This window comes from Budorcas taxicolor, chromosome 25 (genome assembly GCF_023091745.1).
Source record: "Budorcas taxicolor isolate Tak-1 chromosome 25, Takin1.1, whole genome shotgun sequence".
NCBI lineage: Eukaryota > Metazoa > Chordata > Mammalia > Artiodactyla > Bovidae > Budorcas > Budorcas taxicolor.
This window is the reverse complement of record NC_068934.1, coordinates 42,181,656-42,205,287: the sequence shown is the minus strand read 5'-3', so window position 1 is coordinate 42,205,287 and position 23,632 is coordinate 42,181,656. Positions and strand designations below refer to the sequence as shown.

At 38.3% G+C, this 23,632-nt stretch overlaps 1 protein-coding gene across 1 annotated transcript; it reads right to left on the bottom strand.

Moving 5' to 3' along the window:
* Positions 1–243: 243 nt before the first annotated feature.
* On the bottom strand, positions 244–22,783 carry LOC128068889 (solute carrier family 22 member 10-like). Its single transcript, XM_052662153.1, has 10 exons — positions 22,382–22,783; positions 21,541–21,644; positions 10,011–10,165; positions 9,753–9,921; positions 8,480–8,603; positions 7,679–7,794; positions 4,471–4,685; positions 2,258–2,366; positions 1,572–1,775; positions 244–304 (listed from the first exon to the last, which is right to left on the bottom strand). Exons 1-10 carry the CDS (start codon positions 22,781–22,783, stop codon positions 244–246), a joined length of 1,659 nt encoding a protein of 552 aa, XP_052518113.1.
* Positions 22,784–23,632: the final 849 nt, after the last annotated feature.

The following is a 23,632-nucleotide window of genomic DNA, read 5'->3' as shown; positions in this document are numbered from 1 at the left end:
TTATCTTGTGTATTAATAATTTATTGATAGATCTTAAACTTTTTCAACTACTTTCCTTAAATATTGAACTGCTCATGGAACATGTACCAAGAAATTATATGTTTAAGTGAATACTAAGGCAATAATTATAAATTAGATTTAATTTTCCAGTATATTTACTTGCTACTTTGTAGATATTAAGGAAAACTCCAAGTTTTGTTCTTCATATTTTTCCTTTCCTCCCTGGTCAGTCATAAAATGTCCTTAAAATTTTGTCACTTTTATGCAGAAATCTTCCTCATTTACTTTCCTTGACAATTGTTTCCTGGAGAAACAAAATAGAAACAACAAATCAACCAGCCAATTAGCAAATAGAAATAAACATTAAAAAAGAGAAAAACATGAAAATAAGTTCAGATGCCCTCCCTGCACAAGTACAAACTGAACTTCTAACCATCAACTTCTTGTAATCCAATAAAATCCATAGGGTTGACATTCATGCTGGAAAAGGCTCTGCAGACTGTGCAGACCCAAGAAAGTAGTTTGAAAATTGCTACTCTCCCTTGGGTCTCTTTAGACCTCTGACCAACAACACCTTTGGAAAGCCAAGAGGTGAACTGAAAATCTAAGGCCACTCCCCATCTGTTGTGGGTTGAATTATGTCTTTCCCAAAATTCATACATTGAGGTCATAACTCTCAGTATCTCAGAATTTGAGGTTGCCATATTTGGAAACAAGAATGTTGCATATAAAATTAATTAAGATGAGGTTATATTGGGCTAGAATGGGCTCCTAATCTAATATGATTAGTATCTTTATTCAAAGGGAACATTTGGGCATAGAAGTGTGCCAGGGAGGTGTCATGAATGGAGTTATTCTGCCACAAGCAAAGGAGCTACCAGAAACCAGGAGAGACCTGGAGCAGACCCTTCCCTAGAGTCTACCGATGGGGCATGAACCTGCCAACAACTTGAGCTCAGACTTAAAAGCTAAGTAACTATGAGGCAATCATTTCTGTTAAGTCACTGACTTTGTGAACCATGATTATGGGCACCAGGTCAGTAATATACCATTTTTCTTATTTTAAAATATATTTTGTCAGTTTCTATTTTCCCTGTACCAATCTTTCCATTACTTGTGGCAGCAAATTGTCTGACTCTTATGGGCACATACATAATATTAATTATCTTTTCAAAGAGAATCATTAACTCTATGTGATTTTCCTAACATTATTCCTTCATGTTTGTTTCCCTTTCATATACCAGGCTTTTATGGATCTGAGGACCATGAAACACCATCTGGAATGTGTGTCTCTCTTGAGGGCAGGTAGGATGTGCCCTCACAACAGAGATAATTACCATCACTTCAGCACTAAAACTACCAATAAGAACAGGGAAGAGGGAATCTCTGCAGTCTAGATGTGAACACACAATTGGTAGAAATGACGCTGCCTCTCGTGAAGGCAATGACCCAACATGGAAGTATCCCTGGCAAGGCTCAGTGAGCTGAAGGACCCAAGCAGTGTGTTGCCTTTCTCACCTATAGATTCAAAGCATACAGTCCCTTCCAGGGGTTGGTAGCAAGTTACTCACTTATTTTCTACATCCTGGATGGTGTCAGGCAGAGGCAGATGTCTGGTTTCAGGTTGGAGAAAGACGAGAAGACTAGCAATAATGGGACACACTCCATAGATGATCCAGGGCAGAGTGGGTAGATACACCACCAGGGTCATCAGCAGGGGAGCCAGTGCTGCCCCACACCTACTAGCCATCATATCTATGCCTGCAGCTTTTGCTCTAAATAATGATAAGAAATAATTTTTGTAATAATTCAGTAAAAATCTGCACTTGTAATTTATGATCTATTATTTTGACATGATTATGGAAGACAATATAAAACAATTATTAAATACTTGGGTTTGATGACAACACTTATTTTTGCAATTTGCTCTGTGATTTTCCAAATGTCTTTGTCAGGATCAAAGTATGAAAGACCCACTGTCATAACTAAACAGAACATTACACACTAGACCTATTCTAACAAATGGCCCAGAAAGTTAATGAAATGAAGCACTGAAGTATCACTTAGGACAGTGCGTTGCCCCAAATCAGCTTTTTCAATAAAGTGTGGCTATAATTGCTGTTAGCATATCACTGGTACAGTTAAAAACAATTGCTTTATAGCTAACATTTCCTATTATGCTTATTCCTGCAGCAACCATCAGTTAGCTGGGAAAGTTTTTTTTTGGGTGGTGCAGAACATTCATAAACTCATATACCTGACAAGAGTGGGGAGGAGCTCAACAAAGTGGACAGAAATACTGGTGTTAGAGGCAGCAACACAGCCCATTCCCACACTTGCCAAAGTCACACGCACGGTCTGCATTTCTGGAGACAAGAAGATCAGAGAGATTAAAATAACTATGTAGAAGGAATCAGCATCCACCAAATTTAGTCAGGGGGAAAAAAAACCCTACTGCTTTACCTGTATGTTTGAAATATATTGTAGAAAATTGTACAGTGGCAGTGATCATGGGGTGGCTGAACAAATGAAAAATGTAAAATTATAAATATAGGTGGTAAAAAGTACATAAAAGTGTCTGGATTAATTGCAGCAAATCTCTTCACATAGGTGAGATTTACTGGAGAAGCAGAAGAAAAAATGAATCTGGCAGAAATTGGTTTACTTATTCAGTTCCAGTACTTGTTATATCCTAATGGCAGAAGGTAGGACCATCGTACAGTCAATTCCTGAATCTAAGGCTCATCTCTAACCTCGAGGACTTTATGATTAAAGTACAGAATTTAAAGTTATCAGTCATCCCGGTGTACCTGGGAATTAGCAGATTTTAATAAGGTGAGACTTTCATTGATAAAATCAGAAAAGTCCCAGGTAAACCCAAATGAGTCAGTCAACCTAGAGCAGATACAGCATCACCATGAGGGTAAGCATGACAGAGAGTACTAGAAGGGCAGGACTAATCTCTGAAAGAACAGGCAGAAGATCTAGATCTAGATCAATTTTAGTTTTGTTTTTTGTTTTTCTTGTTTTTTTTTTTTAATTTTATTTTATTAGGAAAAAATCAAAGGAAAAATATTTTACTAGGAAAAAATGGAAGAATGGAAACCTACTAGGAAAAAAAAAGAAGTCAAAATCTGTTGCTATTGTTGTTTAGTTGCAAAGTCATCTCTGACTCTTTTGTAACCCCAAGGACTATAGCCCCTCCAGGCTCCTCCATCCATGGGACTTTCCAGGCAAGAATACTGGAGTGGGTTGCCATCTGCTTCTCCAGGGGATGTTCCTGACCCAGGGATAGAACCCACATCTTCTGCATTGGTAAGCAGGTTCTTTGCCACTGAGCCATCAGAGAAGTCCCAATTCAAAATTAGGGAAACACTTGTTCCCTACGTTCAAATGTTTGAAGAATCAATTTTCTGAGCAATATAAAAAGAAATCTAATTATAGCTATATAATGCTGGAAACAAACTTTACTGTAAGGCAGTAGGCCTGCATCATCAGTGATATTCTGAGGAGCAGAGTTCACCAGTCTATGAGGATGTAAAACACATTTCTGCATTGGGAGATGGCAAAACTTTGTGCCCACTAAGTTTCTCCTAGTCATTACATAATATCATTCTATTAACATATGAAGTAATCTAACAGCGAATTGAAAAGGGTTTTAACATGCTTAAACTCTTCTTCCTGCTCTACACTCTTTCACTACTTGAAAAAGAGGATTTTTTTTTTTTCATTTCCTGGAAGACTTCCATAAGCAAGAGATGTAGTTATGGTGACTTAATTCCACAGTCACATGTGGATACATAGATATGGAGAAGTAGACCAGTCATTAGAGCTAGTAATGAGGAGCCAAGAGGGGGTGACCATATTGTGTCCTCGCCTGGAATAGAATTGCAAGACCTTGCCCCTCCATGTTAGTTATTAAAAGAGTGAACGAGTGTATGTGTGCTCTGTCATGTCCAACTCCTTGTGACCCCATAGATCTGTAGACTGCCGGGCTCCTCTGTACATGGGATTTCCCAGGCAAAAATACTGGAATGGGTTGTCATTTCCTCCTCAAGGGGATCTTCCTGGCCCAGGGACTGAACCTGCATCTCCTGTGGCTCCTGCTTTGTTAGACAGATTCTTTACCACTGAGCCATCAGGGAAGCCCAAAAGAGTGAACGGGTGAAGAGAAAGTGAACAATTGCTGTTCTGGAGAAACTGTCTGAAATAAATGGCACTAGTTTCCAACATTTCCATAATGGAGTGAATATAAACATATGCATGATTTGTCCCTCACCGACACGTGACTCATTTCTCAACAACTTATTAGCAGAGTTTCTCATTAACAATTATATTGGTTTGGGGGGAATACTTAGCCCTTAATTGGGATCTCTCTTTAATCCTGGCTTCCAACAAGTGTGATCGATTGCAGTCACTGAAGGAGTAGAAAAAGACCCTTCCTTTCCCCAGAGCCTAGTCTTCTCTCACCTTGGGGCACAAACGTGTTGACCAAAATGGAAAGTCCCACCAGGAACATGAAAAGCGTCTGGGTTGGTCGACGGCCCATGTGATTCAATACTGGAGGTATAAGACATCGGGTTAAGCCAGTGAGAGCTCCAAAGATGACCTGGAAGAGGAATATGTTGCTCCCAAAGTGTTGTAGATTGATGAAGATGCCAAAATAGGGTATTGTGGTTCCAAATCTGTAGTAAACAAAAGAGGAGAGACAGAAGCCATAAAATTTAGAGCCCAGACGCTACAGTTGATGATTATTGACCAAGGCAGCTAATGGTCAAGGTTAAAGAATAAAGTCCCAATCTGATTTCTCCAATTTTAAAGGTAAAATTATCATAAATAATTACGTGGAGTCACGTGGACTGAAAAGAGATCAAACCAGTGAATGCTAAAGGAAATCACCCTGAATATTCATTGGAAGGACTGATAATGAAGCTGAAACTACAATACTTTGGCCACCTAATGTGAAGAGCCGATTCACTGGAAAAGATGCTAATGCTGGGAAAGATTGAAGGCAGGAGGATAAGGGGATGACCGAGGATGAGATGGTTGTATGGCATCATCGACTCAATGGATATGACTTTGAGCAAACTCCGGGAGATGGTGAAGGGCAGGGAAACCTGGCTTGCTGCTGTCCATGGGGTCTCAGAGTAGGGCACGACTGAGTAACTGAATAACAAATATATGAAAACGATACTCCTTCTGTCTTTCTTTTGTCTGAGTCCCTGAGCATAGAGTTGGCAGTGACAGGAAAGCATACCTGCTCTGATCAGCAAATTGGATGCTACATAGAAATTGAATGGAGAAGACTAAAACTAGGAATTTAGAAAAAGAAATACTTTTTGAGGATTGTCTGTGTGCTGTGAGTCTGACATCTCCTACCCCAAACCCAATATTGTAAACCATTTCTCTTTTCTCAACTAGTGATTAAAGCTGTGAAGATACCATGTGTGTCTTCTTGACCTGGGAGCATAATATCCTGGATTTTAACACAATTCTGGGGAATTCAAAGTTCATATATGATTTCTTAGGGCTAAGAGAACATGTGAGAATTCAGAAGAGCAAACATATATCCACCACACCAGCAGGAATGGAATCAAATATTCCAACTTGGGATCAACCTTTCACCCAGAAAACATCTAAGGGAAAAGAGTCCACTTCAATGATCTACTACACCCAGAGAGAGCTACATTTAGACATTACAACAGAAGACAGACCACAGCAATTGCAAGCAAGTCCTCTCTTGACCATTATCTCTGCTTTTTCATTCCCCTCTGATTGTCTAGGATCCAGGAACAAAAGTCTGTGTCCTAGTGGGTATGGAAAAGGTGAAAAAGCACAATGCAGTTAAATACAGAAGCAGTCTGCTAGGGTATTCCTAGGAAGATGTAAATTGTACAATACAATAGCTACTTTCTTAAGCTTGGGGAATGTCTATATTGTCATGTATGCTTTTCATTCTTGATTGTTAAATCTTCAAAAATTTAGAATTATATTTAAAATTTCTCCTCTTGACTCTACCAAAATACAAGTACTTATATACTCTCATGGCATAATGAATGAGATTTTCACAGGAATCATTGTGCTAACACTCAAATAAAGTGTTAATCACTCAGTCATGTCCGACTCATTGTTATCCCATGGACTGTAGCCAACCAGGCTCCTCTATCCATCGGATTCTCCAGGCAAGAATACTGGAGTGGGTTGAAATGCCCTCTTCCAGGGGATCGTCCTGACCCTGGGATCCAACCCAGGTCTCCTGCATTGCAGGCGGACACTTTACCATCTGAGTCACCTGGGAAGCCCCAACATTCAAATAAGCTGAATCCAAATTGAAAACAAGTAACAGTTCACCAACACTGGAATACATGTAGACATTATAGCTTAATCATCTAGTGGAAACTAAAGCCCTAGGGAGGAGAAGAGCCTGCTGTTAAACCAACTGAATGGATGAATCTTTGTGAATGAGCATAAAGAAAGGGGGCTGTCTCTGAACCCATCTGTCATTTACATTATGTAAAAGAATCAGGCAACACTCATGTGTAGTGAAGAAGATAAGAACAGTTGCTAATTTTTATTTTTCACAGGAGAGGGTAGTGAGGAGAGAAGAGAGTCAGGAAGTAGTGCTGGTGGTGGTTGTTGTGCAACTGGATAGTTCACAGGAACTCCTGGGGAATTTGAATTTTCTGTCTTGATCTGGAGGTTGGTTACAATTTTACATATAGACATATTCATTGATTTTTATATATTCTTAATCTCTTCAGGTTTATGTTTCAGTTTTTAATTAAAATATTTTAATATAAAAGTATTTCTTGCACACAGGAAAAGTAAAGAGAATAATATGTATCCACCATTTCAGTACGTTGTCTAATTGCTTTACTTATTTACTCACTTAATAGCATTAAAGTTTTATAGATACAGCTGAAAGCTCCCTGTATGTTCCTTCTTGATCTCTTCTCCTTCAATCCTCCCAAAGGGGCTGATACTTACCATTGACATGCTTGCTCTTCTATTCTTGTTACACATGTGTATATCCTATGCATACTGGTATAGTATTGTATATAAGATTGTTTCGCCTTTTTTCAATGTAGAACAATTGGAATCATGCTGATAAATCACAAATCATTCTGAATTTTTCTTTTTCATTATGTTTTTACAGCTGCATCTATGTTGATGCAGTTGGCCCTAGTTCAATCATTTTAACAGCTGTAAGATATTACACTGTACAAATGTACAAATTTGTACAAATTACATTGTACAAATATACTACAAATTATTCATTAGTTTTCTATTAGCAGATTAGAATTTTCCATCTTGACCTGGAGGTTGGTTACATTTTTACATATTGACATATTCATTGATTCATATATATTCTTGATCTCTTCATGTTTCTGTTTTAAAATTTTGCTTCAATTAAATTGAAAGATAAATATAGAAAAATAAGTGCTAAGATCTGTTCTTAATGGAAGTTCTCAACATCAGTCTCTAGTGAAGAGACAGATAGAGTGATGAAATCTAACTCTTCATCATACAATCATTTTCTTGTAAGTCTTAGTTTGTGTTTCCCTCATCTTTTATTTTCAATCACCATCTCCCTCTCACAACACTTTTGTAACCTTTGAAATAAATAGTTTTATGCCCCAACTCTTTGAATGTTGCCATGCACTGTGAGCAAGCCCACCTCACAAAGAACAGAAGACAGATTCTTTTTCGCAGGTTGGGTGTGCGGAACAAGTCAAACACAGTAGTTTTCATTTGTGCTGTCTTCAGCTCCTCCTGCATCGTCACTCTCAAACCCTTCAACAACAACAAACATATCATTTGTCAACATAGTTCGAGATATAGTGGTTAGCATTGGATCCCAAAAGGACAGAAATGATGTATTCCCTTTCTTTCTGCGTGTGTGCACTGAGTCACTTCAGTTGTGCCCAATTCTTTGCAACCCTATGGACAATTCCCCACCAGGCTCCTCTGTTCATGGGATTCTCCAGACAAGAATACTGGAGTGGGTTGCCATGCCCTCCTCCAGGGGATCTTCCCAACCCAGGGGTCAAACCCACATCTCTTATGTCTGCCTCCATTGGCAGGCATGTTCTTTACCACTAGCATCACCCAGAAAGCCCTTCCTTCTTTCTAGTGTAACACATTATACATGAAACCACAAGTGCAAATGTGATATGAAGGAGTATGTAAGGAGTTAAGGGAAACTCCAGGAAATTAAATGGCAAAATTTTGAAAATGAGGTCATAGCATCCAAGGGAGTACCGAGCCTATAGATTCAATTCAGGAAATGAACTAAAGTAGTTGTACAGCAAGCAAAGCTTCTTTTCTCTGAAATAGACATGAAAGATGAGAGAACTGAGTTTGTCTTCTCAACTAACTGCCCCGTTAGAAAATCAGCTTCTCTATCTCAAGAAGGAGAAGGCAGGTGTCAGTTTATTTCTTCTCTACAACCCTTAACCACCTTCCCTTCCCTTCTCACCTCCATGTTCAGGGTTGCTTCAGCATTCTTCATTCCATTTCTGTGTGCAACTTTCTTAAGTTCCTTTAAGCCCTTATCTGGTTTATTGGTGATAATCAGCCACCGAGCAGATTCCACCAGCCACCTGAAGAAAGGCACACATGTGCAGTCAGCTCTCTTTTTTAATGCATTGTATGATTCTTGACAGCAGATGCTTTTTGCCTTCCATCTATATCCACCGTTTCACTTGGTGGATTCACAGACCCTGGAGTCAAATTTCCTCTCTGCTTACTCAGGAAGAGAATTTCCAAGAAGCTTATGAAGTTTAAGGTGGAGAGTCCTTCATATGCATATTCTCTTTGAAAGCTTTGCATGGGATCTAACAACTTTGTGAATATAGTATAAATTTATAATATATATCTTAAAAAAAGAAGCCCCCAAATAATGTAAGCTTATAGCCCAACAAATATTGCAAATACTCTTGCTGCTACCAACACTGTTGGTACCTAAATACAAAAGTGAGTCACTTGTTTACATCTGCCTCAGATTTCTCATCAATACAATGGGGACTGTAGTGCCATCTTCTTTGTAGAACTGGAAAGAGGATAAAATGACTTAGGAGATGATTCTGACAAGGACTACACTCTGCTCCTTCTTTGAACTCATCTCAGTGTATTAAATCTATAGTCATCCTTCTGTGATCACTTAAGCTGATTCTCCCTAGACTGGTTTTAAGAGTGAGGGTGGAACTACCCATAAGTAAATGTTTGTTAAAACTATTTAAGGGAAAAGGAAGTGCTGAACACATAACAGAAATCATGCTATCTACAAGCCATTTTTAGTAATGGAGAAATTATGCCACTACTTTGTCAACTGGCTATATGAACAAATTTGCTGCCTCTTCCTTTATCCAAAATCAGCAACAACATAGAAAATCACTGAGTCTTTACCATATTGGATTCATTCCAAATCTCAAAAAAACAGTGTTTTTAAAATATGTCTGTGCCTATATTTTATACTAAGGAAAATAATATTAGCCTAACTCTGACCACTATACTGGGTAAAACTTATAAAGATTGGAGAAAATATCTAGAAATCCCAGACAGAAAAGTCATTATTACTCTGTGTTCTGCTTCTCAAATCTTGAATACCACAGAGTGAACAGATGAGAGACATGGGTTTTAGGTCCAAACAATAAAAATGGTCTGTGGAATAAGAAAATCAATATATCTTAATTCAACATGCATTTTCATCCCAGGTTCCCATAAGACAGAGTAAGAGAGAAGGCTCATACCTTGAGGAGAGAAAGAAGACAAAGAAAGGTACAGACACCACCAGCTGTAGGGTGCGCCACTCTCGAAAAACGAAAGCCAGTCCTCCCAGCATCACCTGTCCCATACTAAAGGTACAGGTTATCAGTGTTAATATCATGGCTTTTGACTGGGATCTTGTCCACTCTATAACTGGAAGAAAATCCAAATGGGATATTAATGTCACATAAAGTGATTTTTAAGGCTTGGAAAATGGGAGGAGACCAAAATTGTTGACTTACTCAGCATAATGTTGTTTGCCACGATGACCACAGCAGAACAGCCTGACCAGAAGCGTAAGGAGCAGTAAATGAGGAAGGTGGGAGCAAAGGCTGTACAGGTCCCAGAGATGGCGAGCTGGAGCAAACAGCACCTGAGAATCAACTTCCGCCCAAACCTAAGAAACAGAATCTGCTTAGATGATGGGAATAATGATAATTTGTGGTAAAAACATAAGAAACCAAAAGAATACTCTGAAATTTAGAGAATGTTTTAACAAGTAATTCTTTGTACATGAAAGATTTTTAAAAAGAAGGGCTAAATCAACAATAGGAATCTCCTTAAATAACACTCTTTTTCTATAGACTAACAAGACCAGAACTTCATCCTCCAATCACCAGGTGGCCTCTGACACCAAGTGGCACTATATAAAATAAACTATAATGTTGGAACTTGGAAAATACCATAAGAACCCACCATATTAACATAGGTATTTAGCAAAGTAGAGAATCTGTACAGTGTCCAGAACACAAGACAGCTAAAAGTGTACTTGGGTCTCTAGGACCAGACAGGTTCAGGTTAAACTGATGCAAAAGATCAGTGGGCCAATGCATCAGAGTTGTTGAAGGTTTATAACTGCCATATGACCCAGCAATCCCACTGCTGGGCATATACACCAAGGAAACCAAAATTGAAAGAGACACGTGTACCCTAATGTTCACCGCAGCACTGTTTATAATAGCCAGGACATGGAAGCAACCTAGATGTCCGTCAGCAGATGAATGGATAAGAAAGCTGTGGTACATATACACAATGGAGTATTACTCAGCCATTAAAAAGAATACAATTGAGTCAGTTCTAATGAGGTGGATGAAACTGGAGCCTATTATACAGAGTGAAGTAAGCCAGAAAGAAAAACACCAATACAGTATACTAACACATATATATATGGAATTTAGAAGATGGTAACAATAACCTTGTATGCAAGACAGCAAAAGAGACACAGATGTATAGAAAAATCTTTTTGACTCTGTGGGAGAGGGCAAGGGTGGGATGATTTGGGAGAATGGCATTGAAACATGTATAATATCATATGTGAAACGAATTGCCCGATCAGGGTCAGTGCATGATATAGGATGCTTGGGGCTGGTGCACTGGGATGACCCAGAGGGATCGTATGGGGAGGGAGGTGGGAGGGGGTTCAGGATGGGGAACACGTGTACACCCATGGTGGATTCATGTTGATGTATGGCAAAACCAATACAATAGTGTAAAGTAATTAGCCTCCAATTAAAATAAATTTATATTTTAAAAAAGAGCCACTCTTTGATGAATCTGGATGTATAGGCTTCAAGAAGTGTGCTTTTCTAGAACAGAATATAAAAGTATCATAACCCAGACAGCAGATATTATATAAATTTCTCAGAGGAAAGAATTATGTAAGATGAAGAATGAAGTGAAAAGTAAGGTGAAGGACAAATAAGAAAAAGTGAATTCTGTGTTCCATGAGCATCAAGAAAATAGGGCCTTAGTGGAGGCAACCTGGATTAAACAGGATCTGCTAATCTATATGCCAGTAATAAAAATGGATAGACAATCTGGAATTGAAAATTCCTCTGCAATCCTTAAAATATAACTCTTAAAATGCTCAAATAATTAACCCTAAAAATAGAAAATGTGAACCATAAGAACAAGCATCACCAAAAAATCATAATTATTATCACCATCAAGAAAATAATGCAGAAAACAAACAAACAAAAAAGAAATGTTAGAATGAGAAAAATCAAAACAACAACCACATCTTGAGTTGCAGTGCCATGCACAGTGCTTCAGCATATGCCCTAATTGCATGGGCCAGCCTCGGCCCTTCATACTTATAACTCTGGTCTGAGTGCAGGGTGGAGGTCGCTGCATGTAGCATCCTATGAGCAAGTGAAACTAGATGAAGCACAAAGGAAAGAGGGGAAAAAAGATCCAAAGAAACTAGAGGCTGGAGATGTTGAGTATTGGTCCAAGCTCTCAAGGTGATAGAGAGAACCACAGCAGAAGCCTTGGTAATCCACACCAAGTGCTCTTTTGGGCCTTGTCAGAGCCTAAGAGCTGGGGTTAGAAGAGATAGCAGTCCAAATCCTGGTGACACCACGTTCAAGCTGGGAAATGAGTGAAGAGAGACTTCTGGGATGCTGACAAGAGCAATAGATGATTGATTTTGGATTGTAATCTTCCCACGGACAGTTTCCCAGTCCTCAGTTCTATGAGGCTTTTGTTCATTCCAGGGCCACACATAGTGCTGCCCTTAGAACCTGAGTAAAAATTCGCTGCTCAGCCACAGCCTCCCAGCTCCATCCCTCCCAAGTATCCTCTTCCCAGCAGATCATGCCCCAAACCTTTGGAATGGGAACACTGACTCCAAGACCCTACACTACCAGAGAACTAACCCAAGGGAGTAGCAAGTAGTGAGAGCTCACACAAAGGAAACCACTTGAATACAAGACCCAGCATCATCCAACCACCAGCAGCACCTTGTGCAAATGCCTCACCCAAACAACAAATAAAACAAAAATACAAGCCCAGTCATCAGCAGACAGGATTATCACCTCACTCAGCCTTGCCCAACAGAGGAAAATCAAGCAAGCAAACAAAAACTCAGCACAAATTTCACTCTATATGAAGCTTACATCTATATGAAGCTTACACAAAGCACTGGACCAACCATAGGAGGGAAGAAACCAAAAGGAAGAAAGAATTCAATCTTGAAGTCTGGGAAAAGGAACCTCAAACACAATGAGTTAAAAAAAAATAGTGTAAAGGCAGAGAAATACTACACAAATGAAGGAACAAATTAGAAACACAGATGTCCAAATAAATGAAGAGGAAATAGGCAAACTACCTGAAAAACAATTCAGAATAATGATAGTAAAAATGATCAAAAACCTTGAAAACAAAATGAAGAAAATACAAGAATCAATTAACAAAGACCTAGAAGAACTAAAGAATAAACATACAGAGACAAACAATGCAATTACTGAAATTAAAAATATTCTAGAAGGAATCAATAGCAGAATATCTGAAGCAGAAAAACGAATCACTGAGCTGGAAGATAAAATGATAGAAATAACTTCTGAAGAGCAGAATAAAGCAAAGGAATGAAAAGAACTGAGGATAGTCTCAGAGACCTCTGGGGCAATATCAAATGTACCAGCATTTGAATTATAGAGGTTCCAGAAGAAGAGAAAAACAAAGTTTATGAGAAAATTTTTGAAGAGATTACAGTTGAAAATTTCCCCAAACATAGAAAAGGAACTAGTCAATCAAGTCCAAGAGGCACAAAGAGCCCCATACAGGATAAACTCAAGGAGAAACACACCAAGACACTAAACAAACTAACAAAGACTAAGTACAAAGAAAGAATATTAAAAGCAGCAAGGGAGAAGCAACAAGTAACAGACAAGGCAAACCCCATATGCTTAACAGTTGATCTTTCAGCAGAAACTGCAGACCAGAAGGGAATGGCAGGATATATTTATAGTACTGAAAGGGAAAAATCTACAACGAAGATTACAGTACCCAGCAAGGATCTCATTCAAAATTGATGGAGAAATAAAAAACTTTTCAGACAAGCAAAAGTTAAGAGAATTCAGTACCACTAAACCAGCTTTACAACAAATGTTAAAAGGACTTATATATTCAAGAAATACAAGAGAAGAAAAAAGATCTACATAATCAGTCCTAAACAATTAAGAAAAAGGCAATAGGAACATACATATCAATAATTACTTTAAATGTAAATGGGTTAAATGCTCCAACCAAAAGACACAGGCTGGCTGAATGGATACAAAAACAAGGCCATATACATGCTGTCTACAAGAAACCCACTTCAGACCTCAAGACACATACAGACTGAAAGTCAGAGGATGGAAAAACATATTCCTGCAAATGGGAAGCAAAAGAAAGCTTGAATAGCAATCCTCATATCAGACAAAATAGACCTTAAAATAAATAGGATTACAAGAGATTAGGAAGGATACTACATAATGATCAAAGGCTCAATCCAAGAGGAAGACATAACAATTGTAAATATTTATGCACCCAACATAGGAGTACCTCAATACATAAGACAAACACTAACAGACATAAAAGGAGAAATTGACAGTAACACAATAATAGTAGGAGACTTTAACACCCCACTCACATCAATGGACAGATCATCAAAACAGAAAATTAATGAGGAAACACAAGTCTTAAATGATGCATTAGATGAGATGGATCTCATTTATATCTTCAGGACATTCCATCCAAATGCAGAAGAATACACCTCTTCTCAAGTGCACATGGAACATTCTCCAGGATAGACTGCATCTTGGGTCACAAATCAAATCTCAGTAAATTTAAGAAAATTGAAATCATATCAAGCATCTTCTCTGATGACAATGCTGTGAGACTAGATATAAATTACCAGAAAAAAAAAAAAACGGTAAGAAACACAAACACATGGAGACAAATAACACGTTTCTAAATAACCAACAGGTGACTGAAGAAACCAAAAGAGAAATCAAAAAATTTCTAGAAACAAATGGCAATGAAAACACAACAATTCAAAATCCATGGGATGCAGCAAAAGCAGTTCGAAGAGGGAAATTTATACCAGTACAATCCTACCTCAAGAAACAAGAAAAATATCAAATAGAAAACCTAACTTTACACCTGAAACAACTGGACAAAGAACAAAAAGCCCCAAAATTAGTAGAAAGAAAGAAATCATAAAGATCTGAGCAGAAATAAATGAAAGAAACAATACTAAAGATTAATAAAACTAAAAGCTGGTTCTTTGAGAAGATAAAATTGACAAGCTTTTAGCCAGACTCATAAGGAAGAAAGTAGAGAAGAATCAAATCAACAAAATTAGAAATGAAAAAGGAGAGGTTGCAACAGACAGTGCAGAAATACAAAGGATTATAAGAGATTATTATGAACAAATATATGGCAATAAAATGGATAACCTGGAAGAAATGGACAGATTCTTAGAAAAGTTCAATCTTCCAAGACTAACCAGGAAGTAATAGAAATTATGAACAACCCAATTATAAGCACTGAAATTGAAGCTGTGATCAAAAATCTACCCCCCAAAAAAAGCCCAGGACCAGATGGTGTCACAGGAGAAAACTATCAAACATTTAGAGAAGAGCTAACACCTATCCTTCTAAAACTCTTTCCAAAAATTGCAGAGGAAGGAACACATCCAAACTCATTCTACAAGGTCACCACCACCCTGATACCAAAACCAGACAAAGACAACACGTAAAAAAAGAAAATTAGAGGCCAATATCACTGATGAACATAGATGCAAAAATCCTCAACAGAATTTTAGCAAACAGAATTCAGCAGCACATCAAAAAGCTCATACACCATGATCACGTTGGGTTTATTCCAGGAATGCAAGGATTCTTCAATATATGCAAATCAATCAGTGTGATACACTATATTAACAAATTGAAAAATAAAACCATATGATAATCTCAATAGATGAAGAAAAAGCCTTTGACAAAATTCAGCACCCATTTATGATTCAGTTCAGCTCAGTCACTCAGTCATGTCCAACTCTTTGCGGCCCCATGAATCGTAGCACGCCAGGCCTCCCTGTCCATCACCAACTCCCAGAGTTCACTCAGACTCACATCCATCGTGTCAGTGATGCCATCCAGCCATCTCATCCTCTGTCGTCCCCTTCTTCTCCTGCACCCAATCCCTCCCAGCATCAGAGTCTTTTCCAATGAGTCAACTCTTCGCATGAGGTGGCCAAAGTACTGGAGTTTCAGCTTTAGCATCATTCCCTCCAAAGAAATCCCAGGGTTGATCTCCTTCAGAATGGACTGCTTGGATCTCCTTGCAGTCCAAGGGACTCTCAAGAGTCTTCTCCAACACCACAGTTCAAAAGCATCAATTCTTCGGAGCTCAGCCTTCTTCACAGTCCAACTCTCACATCCATACATGACTACTGGGAAAATCATAGCCTTGACTAGACGGACCTTTGTTGGCAGAGCAATGTCTCTGCTTTTTGATATGCTATCTAGGTTGGTCATAACTTTTCTTCCAAGGAGTAAGCATCTTTTAATTTCATGGCTACAGTCACCATCTGCAATGATTTATGATTAAAACTATTCAAAACATGGACATTGGAACCTAGCCAAGGTTCCGATGTTCCAACCCAACCTACTTATGTTGAGGAACCTATCTCAACATAGTAAAGGCCATATATGATCAGCCTACAGCAAACACTATGCTCAATGGTGAAAAACTGAAAACATTCCCCCTAAGATCAGGAACAAGACAAGGATGTCCACTTTCACCACTATTATTCAACATAGTCCTGGAAGTTCTAGCTACAGCAATCAGAGAAGAAAGAGAAAAACAAAGGAATCCAGATTGGAAAAAAAAAATAAAGCTTTCACTGTTTGCAGATAACATGATACTGTACAAAGAAAACCCTAAAGATTCTATCAGAAAACTACTAGAGCTAATCAGTGAATTTAGTAAAGTTTTAGGATACAAAATCAAAACACAGAAATCACTTGCATTTCTATATAGTAAAAATGAAAAATCAGAAAGAGAAATTAAGGAATCAATCCCATTCACCATTGCAACACAAAGAACTAAATATCTAGGAATATGCTTACCTAAGGGGACAAAGGAACTGTATACATAAAATTATAAGACACTGATGAAAGAAATCAAAGATGACATAAACAGATGGAGAGATATTCCATGTTCCTGGGTAGAAAGAATCAATATTGTGAAAATGACTTAGTACCAAATGCAATCTATAGATTCAATGCTATCCATATCAAATCACCAATGGCATTTTTTAAAGAATTAGAACAAAAAATTTCACAATTCATATGTAAACACAAAAGACCCCAAACAGTCAAAGCAGTCTTGAGAAAGAAGAATGGAGATGGAGGGAATCAACCTTCCTGAATTCAGATTATACTACAAAACTACAGTCATCAAGACAGTATGGTACTGGCACAGAAACAGAAATCTAGACCAATGGAACAAGATAGAAAGCCCAGAAATAAACCCATGCACATTTGGGTACTTTATTTTTTTTTAAAGAAAGCAAGAATATACAATGGGGCAAAGACAGCCTCTTCAATAAATGGTGCTGGGAAAAATGAACAGCTACATGTAAAAGAATGAAATTAGAGCACTCCCTAATATCATACACAAAGATAAACTCAAAATGGATTAAAGACCTAAATGTAAGACCAGACCTTATAAAACTCTTAGAGGAAAACATAGGTAGAACACTCCATGACATAAATCAAAGCAAGATCCTCTATGACCCACCTCCTAGAGTAATGGAAATAAAAACAAAACTAAACAAGTGGCACCTGATTAAACTTGAAAGCTTTTGCACAGCAGAGGAAACTATAAGCAAGGTGAAAAGACAGCCCTCAGAATGGGAGGAAATGATAGCCAATGAATCAACTGACAAAGGATTAATTTTCAAAATATGCAAGCAGCTCATATAATTCAATACCAGAAAAGCAAACAACCCAATCAAAAAGTGGGGAAAAGACCTAAACGGACATTTCTCCAAAGAAGACATACAGATGGCTAACAAACACATGACAAGATGCTCAATATCGCTCATTATGACAGAAATGCAAATCAAAAATACAACGAGACATCACCTCACACCGGTCAGAATGGTCATCATCAAAAAGTCTACAAACAGTAAATGCTGTAGAGGGTGTGGAGAAAGGGAAGCCTCTTGCTCTGTTGGTGGGAATGTAAATTGATACCACCACAATGGAAGATGGTATGGAGATTCCTTAAAAACACTAGGAACAAAACCACCATATGACCTAGCAATCTCATTCCTAGGCATATACTCTGAGGAAACAAAAATTGAAACAGACACATGTACCCCAGTGCTCACTGTAGCACTATTTACAATAGCTAGAACATGGAAGCAACATAGATGTCCATCAACAGATGAATGGATAAAGAAGTTGTGGTACATATACACAGTGGAATATTACTCAGCCATAAAAAGGAATGCATTTGAGTCAGTTCTGATGAGGTGGGTGAACCTAGAACCTATTATACAGAGTGAAGTGAGTCAGAAAGAGAAAGATAAATACCGTATTCTAACACAGGTACAGAATCTAGAAAAATGGTACTGAAGAACTTATTTACAGGGAAGCAATGGAGAAACAGACATAGAGAATAGATTTATGGACATAGGGAGAGGGGAGGAGAGGGTGAGATGTATGGAGAGACTAACATGGAAATTTACATTGCCATGTGTGAAATAGATAGCCAATGAGAATTTGCTGTATGGCTCAGGAAACTCAAACAGAGGGGTATCAACCTAGAGGGGTGGGGTGGGAAGGGAGATAGGAGGGAAGTTCAAAAAGGAGGTGGCTCAGATGGTAAAGTGTCTGTCTACAATACGGGAGACCCGGGTGTGAGCCCTGGGTTGGGAAGATCCCTGGAGAAGGAAATGGCAATTCACTCCAGTACTATTGCCTAGAAAATCCCATGGACAGAGGAGCCTGGTAGGCTACAGTCTATGGGATTGCAAAGAGTCGGACATGACTGAGCAACTTCACTTTCACTTTGTGTCTGATTTATGTTGAGGTTTGACAGAAAACAACAGAATTCTGTAAAGCAATTATCCTTCAATTAAAAAATAAATTAAAAAGAAAAACAACAACAACAACCACATGAACTAATTGCTACTCTATCAAATGATTGAGATTACCATATGGGTTTAAAAAGACATGGAATTTTATGCTGCCTACTACAGTACTTAAAATATTATGGATTGAAAGTAAATTGACAGATAAAAATATATACAATTCAGGTAGTAATAATAAGATGACTAGAGTCATTATATCATCATCAAAGAAAAAAATTTCAAAACAAAATTTATTTACAGACACAATAATGCTGAAAACATCAAATGTATCTTTACTCAGCAAAGGTGAACTACATGAAGCAAAACTGACAGATAACAAAATTTATGATAGAGATATATTTGATACATTGATACCTTTAATTTTGATACAACTGACGCTGTATATACTTTTCATTTTAATGTTTTTAGAAGTACAAGTCAGTAATTAATTATATTCATCATATCATGGAACCATCAACATAGTCTTTTTTGTAAACATTTTCATCAGCCCAAGACAATTCTCACAATTAAGCAATAACTCTCCATCCCTGCCCTTTATCCTTTTGAAAATTTTAAACTATCTCTTCATTTGTTTGCTTATTCTGGATATTTCGTGTAAATGGTTGCCTACAATTTCCTTTTGTGCTTGGCTTATTTCACTTAGCACAGTTTTTTGAGGTTCTGTCATGTTGTGCAAATATGGACACAATAAAGGACAAAAACAGCAAGAACCTAACAGAAGCAGAAGAGATTAAGAAGAGGTGGCAAGAATGCACAGAAGAACCATTTTTAAAAAGGTCCTAATGACCAAGATCTAGTAACCTGTTTTCTGTTATTTTACCTCTGTCATTTAAAAGTTGTTATGTACATTACCGGAGAAGGCAATGACACCCCACTCCAGTACTCTTGCCTGGAAAATCCCATGGACTGGGGAGCCTGGTAGGCTGCAGTCCATGGGGTTGCGAACAGTCGGACACGACTGAGCAACTTCACTTTCACTTTTCCCTTTCATGCATTGGAGAAGGAAATGGCAACCCACTCCAGTGTTCTTGCCTGGAGAATCCCAGGGACGGGGGAGCCTGGTGGGCTGCTGTCTATGGGGTCACACAGAGTCGGACACGACTGAAGCGACTTAGCAGCAGCAGCAATGACCAAGGTAACCACCACGGTGTGATCACTCACCTACATCACTCAGCAATGGTTATAGGACTGGAAAAAGTCAGTTTTAATTCCAATCCCAAAGAAGGGCAATGCCAAAGAATGTTCAAACTACCATACAATTGAGCTCATTTCACATGCTAGTAAGATAATGCTTAAAATCCTTCAAGTTGGCTTCACAGCTATAGGAACCAAGAACTCCCAGATGTGCAAGCTGGATTTAGAAAAGGCAGCGGAATCAGAGACCAAATTGCCAACATCCATTGGATCATAGAAAAAAAAAAAAAAAGGAAATTCCAGAATGAATGTAAATTGATATAGCCACTGTGAAGAACAGTATGGAGATTCCTTAGAAAACTAAAAATGGAACTACCATATGACTCAGCAATCCCATTTCTGGGCATATAACCAGAGAAAACCATAATTCAGAAAGATACTTTCAATATTCTTGCAGCACTATTTACAATAACCAGGACATGGAAGCAGCCTAAATGTCCATCAACAGAGGAATGGATAAAGAAGATGTGGTGTATATATGCAATGGAACGTTACTCAGCCCTAAAAAGGAGCAAAACTGTGCAATCTACAGAGATACAGTTGGACCTAGAGACTGTCATACAGAATGAAGAAAGTCAGAAAGAGAAAAAAAAAGTCATATAATAACTTTTATATGTGGAATCTAGAAAGTGATGTAGGTGAACTTATTTGCAAAGCAGAAGTATCAGTTCAGTTCAGTCACTCAGTCGTGTCCGTCTCTTTGTGACCCCATGAATCACAGCACGCCAGGCCTCCCTGTCCATCACCAACTCCCAGAGTTCACTCAGACTCACGTCCATCAAGTCAGTGATGCCATCCAGCCATCTCATCCTCTGTCGTCCCCTTCTCCTCCTGCCCCCAATCCCTCCCAGCATCAGAGTCTTTTCCAATGAGTCAACTCTTCGCATGAGGTGGCCAAAGTACTGGAGTTTCAGCTTTAGCATCATTCCCTCCAAAGAAATCCCAGGGCTGATCTCCTTCAGAATGGACTGGTTAGATCTCCAAAGAATGGACATATGGATACTAGTGGGAGAAGGAGGAGTGGGATGGACTGGGGGACTGGGATTGACATATACACACTACTATGTGTAACTGTTAGGTAACACTACATAGTCATAACTACTATGTATAACTACTATAACTACTGTGTAACACTACTATGGATAACTAAGGAGAACCTACTGTGTAGCACAGGGAACTCTACTCAGCCCTCTGTGGTGACCTACATGGCAAGGAAATCCAAAATAGAAGGGATATATGTATACAAACTGCTTATTCACTTTGTTGTACAACCGAAACTAATACTGTAAAGTAACTATACTCCAATAAAAATTAATTTAAAAAATAATTTCAAATTAAATGTTCTTTCTCTAGCAACTCTTCCAGTTCCAATAAAGCATTTCCATAATAATAATAATAAGCTATTCTGAAATGCCCCCAGATCTCATGGTGATATCTTTTCTGTGCCCAGTACAGAGATCTCTGTGGCAACAAAATTGCGTTCTTCACAATGAGTCCAATCCTACATTTCCATCTGTAGCTCCTTGGGAACTAAGCAAACCCCCAACAGTATAAACTGTCTATCAGAACTCAATAAAGACTTATTTATGAAACAATTAATCATAAACTATGAAAACAACACAGAGTAGGGCAGCAATGATCTGGAGACATACCTATCTGAGAGATGGCCGTATATGAAGCCTCCCACCAGCATTCCAGCCAAGAATAGGGACTGAGCCACTGGTTTCTGTGACTGATGGTCACAAGTGAGGTCCCACTAGAAGAGAAGGAAACCAGCACAGAGGAGCTTCACAGAATCTAATAGTCTTATAACCCTCAACGCTCACTCAGTCAAAAAGCCGTCAGTGAAATTCATGTCCGCTGGCTTCTCTTTACCACATGTACTGATCTATATCATTCATGTCTCAGCTTATGCATTGTTTCCTTCTAATAATCATCAACTAAATCTTCTAGGTTAGATTAGGACCAATCTTCATATTCACTTAGCACTGCATACTTCAGTGGTTCTCAATCATTTCCACACACTGAAAACTTTGAGGTTGCTTTTTCAACAACCTAGATTTTTCAACAGCTCTAGATTTCACATCTAGAGTGAAATGCACTCTGATTTGCTTATATGGCAAGTATCCAGGAAAGGACGTTTTTTAAAAAACATTAATATAAATATTTATAATTTGCAACTAGACTGAGAGCAAATGACCAAGAATAATTTTCCACAGTTTATATCAAGTACTTCTCACATTATGTGAGAACTGATGTTTAGGAAAGTAAACTTAAAGCTTTGTGATACTAAAATTCTTATCCAGTTATTGATTTCACTGTCATCAATTGTGCTTGGCAATTAAATAAATAAGTAATCAGTTTCCTTAAAAGAATAAAAGAGAGCTGGCTACACTATCTGCTCAGCGAGTGAAGACATGAATCTTCAGACATGACTTTGTGTTATTCTAAATACTCAGACCATATACTTAGAAGTGGTAAATGGGGCCTTACCTCAGTCACGATGGTGGAGGAGAACAAGCTGTGGTCATACACCCAGCCGTCCACACAGGGCTCCATGTCCAGGTCAGTCACGTTGGGGAAAGTCTCATTCAGGTGAAGGAGTTGCCACTGGGGGTGGAGGAAACGGCGACATTTCTCTGGCTTCAAGTTTGAATCCAGTGGGATGGAGATTCTCAGGAGAACATCAGGACTGAGGAATCCAGTGTCATTATCAGAGACAGTGTCATTATCAAGAATGTGGACCCAGCAACGATGACGAGGAATGGCCGCAGTGAAGTTCTCCAAAAGTATTTGACAAATTATTATCATGAGGGAAGGAAAAATTAAACCCATCTGAAGGATCTGGAATTTTCCCAGGCCACCAACTTCATCCAGGAGCTCCTCAAAGGCCATTGGGCAAAGGCAATCTTCAAGAAGAGTCAGAATGACCTCAGTTCTAGCTTCAAAGGGAGAAAAAGCTTTCCTTTCGTTAATTCATGTTTGATCTGTGTGACTCACACCAGTATCACATCAATGTGTCTCATCCCCTCTCTACTGCAACAGAGCAGTGGGAGCAGTTTTCTCAGTCTTTCTGGAATCAAGAGGTATCACTGTTTTAGCAAAGTTATAAAGAAAATTATTTACCAAAGACACTTCTATGTGTTGACTGTTAAATCTGTTTAAAGATTTACTCTCTGAAAACACTTCCCCTCAGTTATTCTGTAAAATCAATATTGGACTTCAGCATGTACATATTCTCTAAATGTGTTAAAATAAGACTGCCACACAGTCTTCAGTCATTTCCAGAAAATAATATTTGAGACACATAGAAGTGAACTGCTTTATGATTTTCCTGTGGAAAGAAGATAAAACAAGTGTTTTTTTTTTTGTTTTTCATTGAATTTAGATTAAAATAATTAACAAAATATAATCCTTTGTTTTTAATTAAAGCAAGGTGGAATGTGGTGCAATAGCTACCTTTTTTAATGTATTTATTTTTTAATTGAAGAATAGTTGCTTTACAGAATTTTGTTGTTTTCTGTCAAACCTCAACATGAATCAGTTGTAGGTATACTTATGTTCCCTCCCTCTTGAACCTCCTTCCCATCTCCTTCCCCATGCTACCCCTCTAGGTTGATATAGAGCTGCTATTTGAGTTCTCTGAGACATATAGCAAATTCCCATTGGCTATCTACTTTACATATGGTAACATAAGTTTCCATGTTACTCTCTCCATACATCTCACCCTCTCCTCCCCTCTCC

What these genes read in the sequence shown, in the direction of transcription:
- LOC128068889 (XM_052662153.1), bottom strand. Translation starts at nt 22,783, where the DNA reads ATGGCCTTTGAGGAGCTCCTGGATGAAGTTGGTGGCCTGGGAAAATTC. An exon ending in CCTCCACCATCGTGACTGAG is followed by an intron (nt 21,645 to 22,381) that starts GTAAGGCCCCAT and finishes CTTCTCTTCTAG; the next exon opens with TGGGACCTCACTTGTGACCA. An exon ending in TGTCTTCTGTTCTTTGTGAG is followed by an intron (nt 4,686 to 7,678) that starts GTGGGCTTGCTC and finishes TGTTTACTACAG; the next exon opens with ATTTGGAACCACAATACCCT.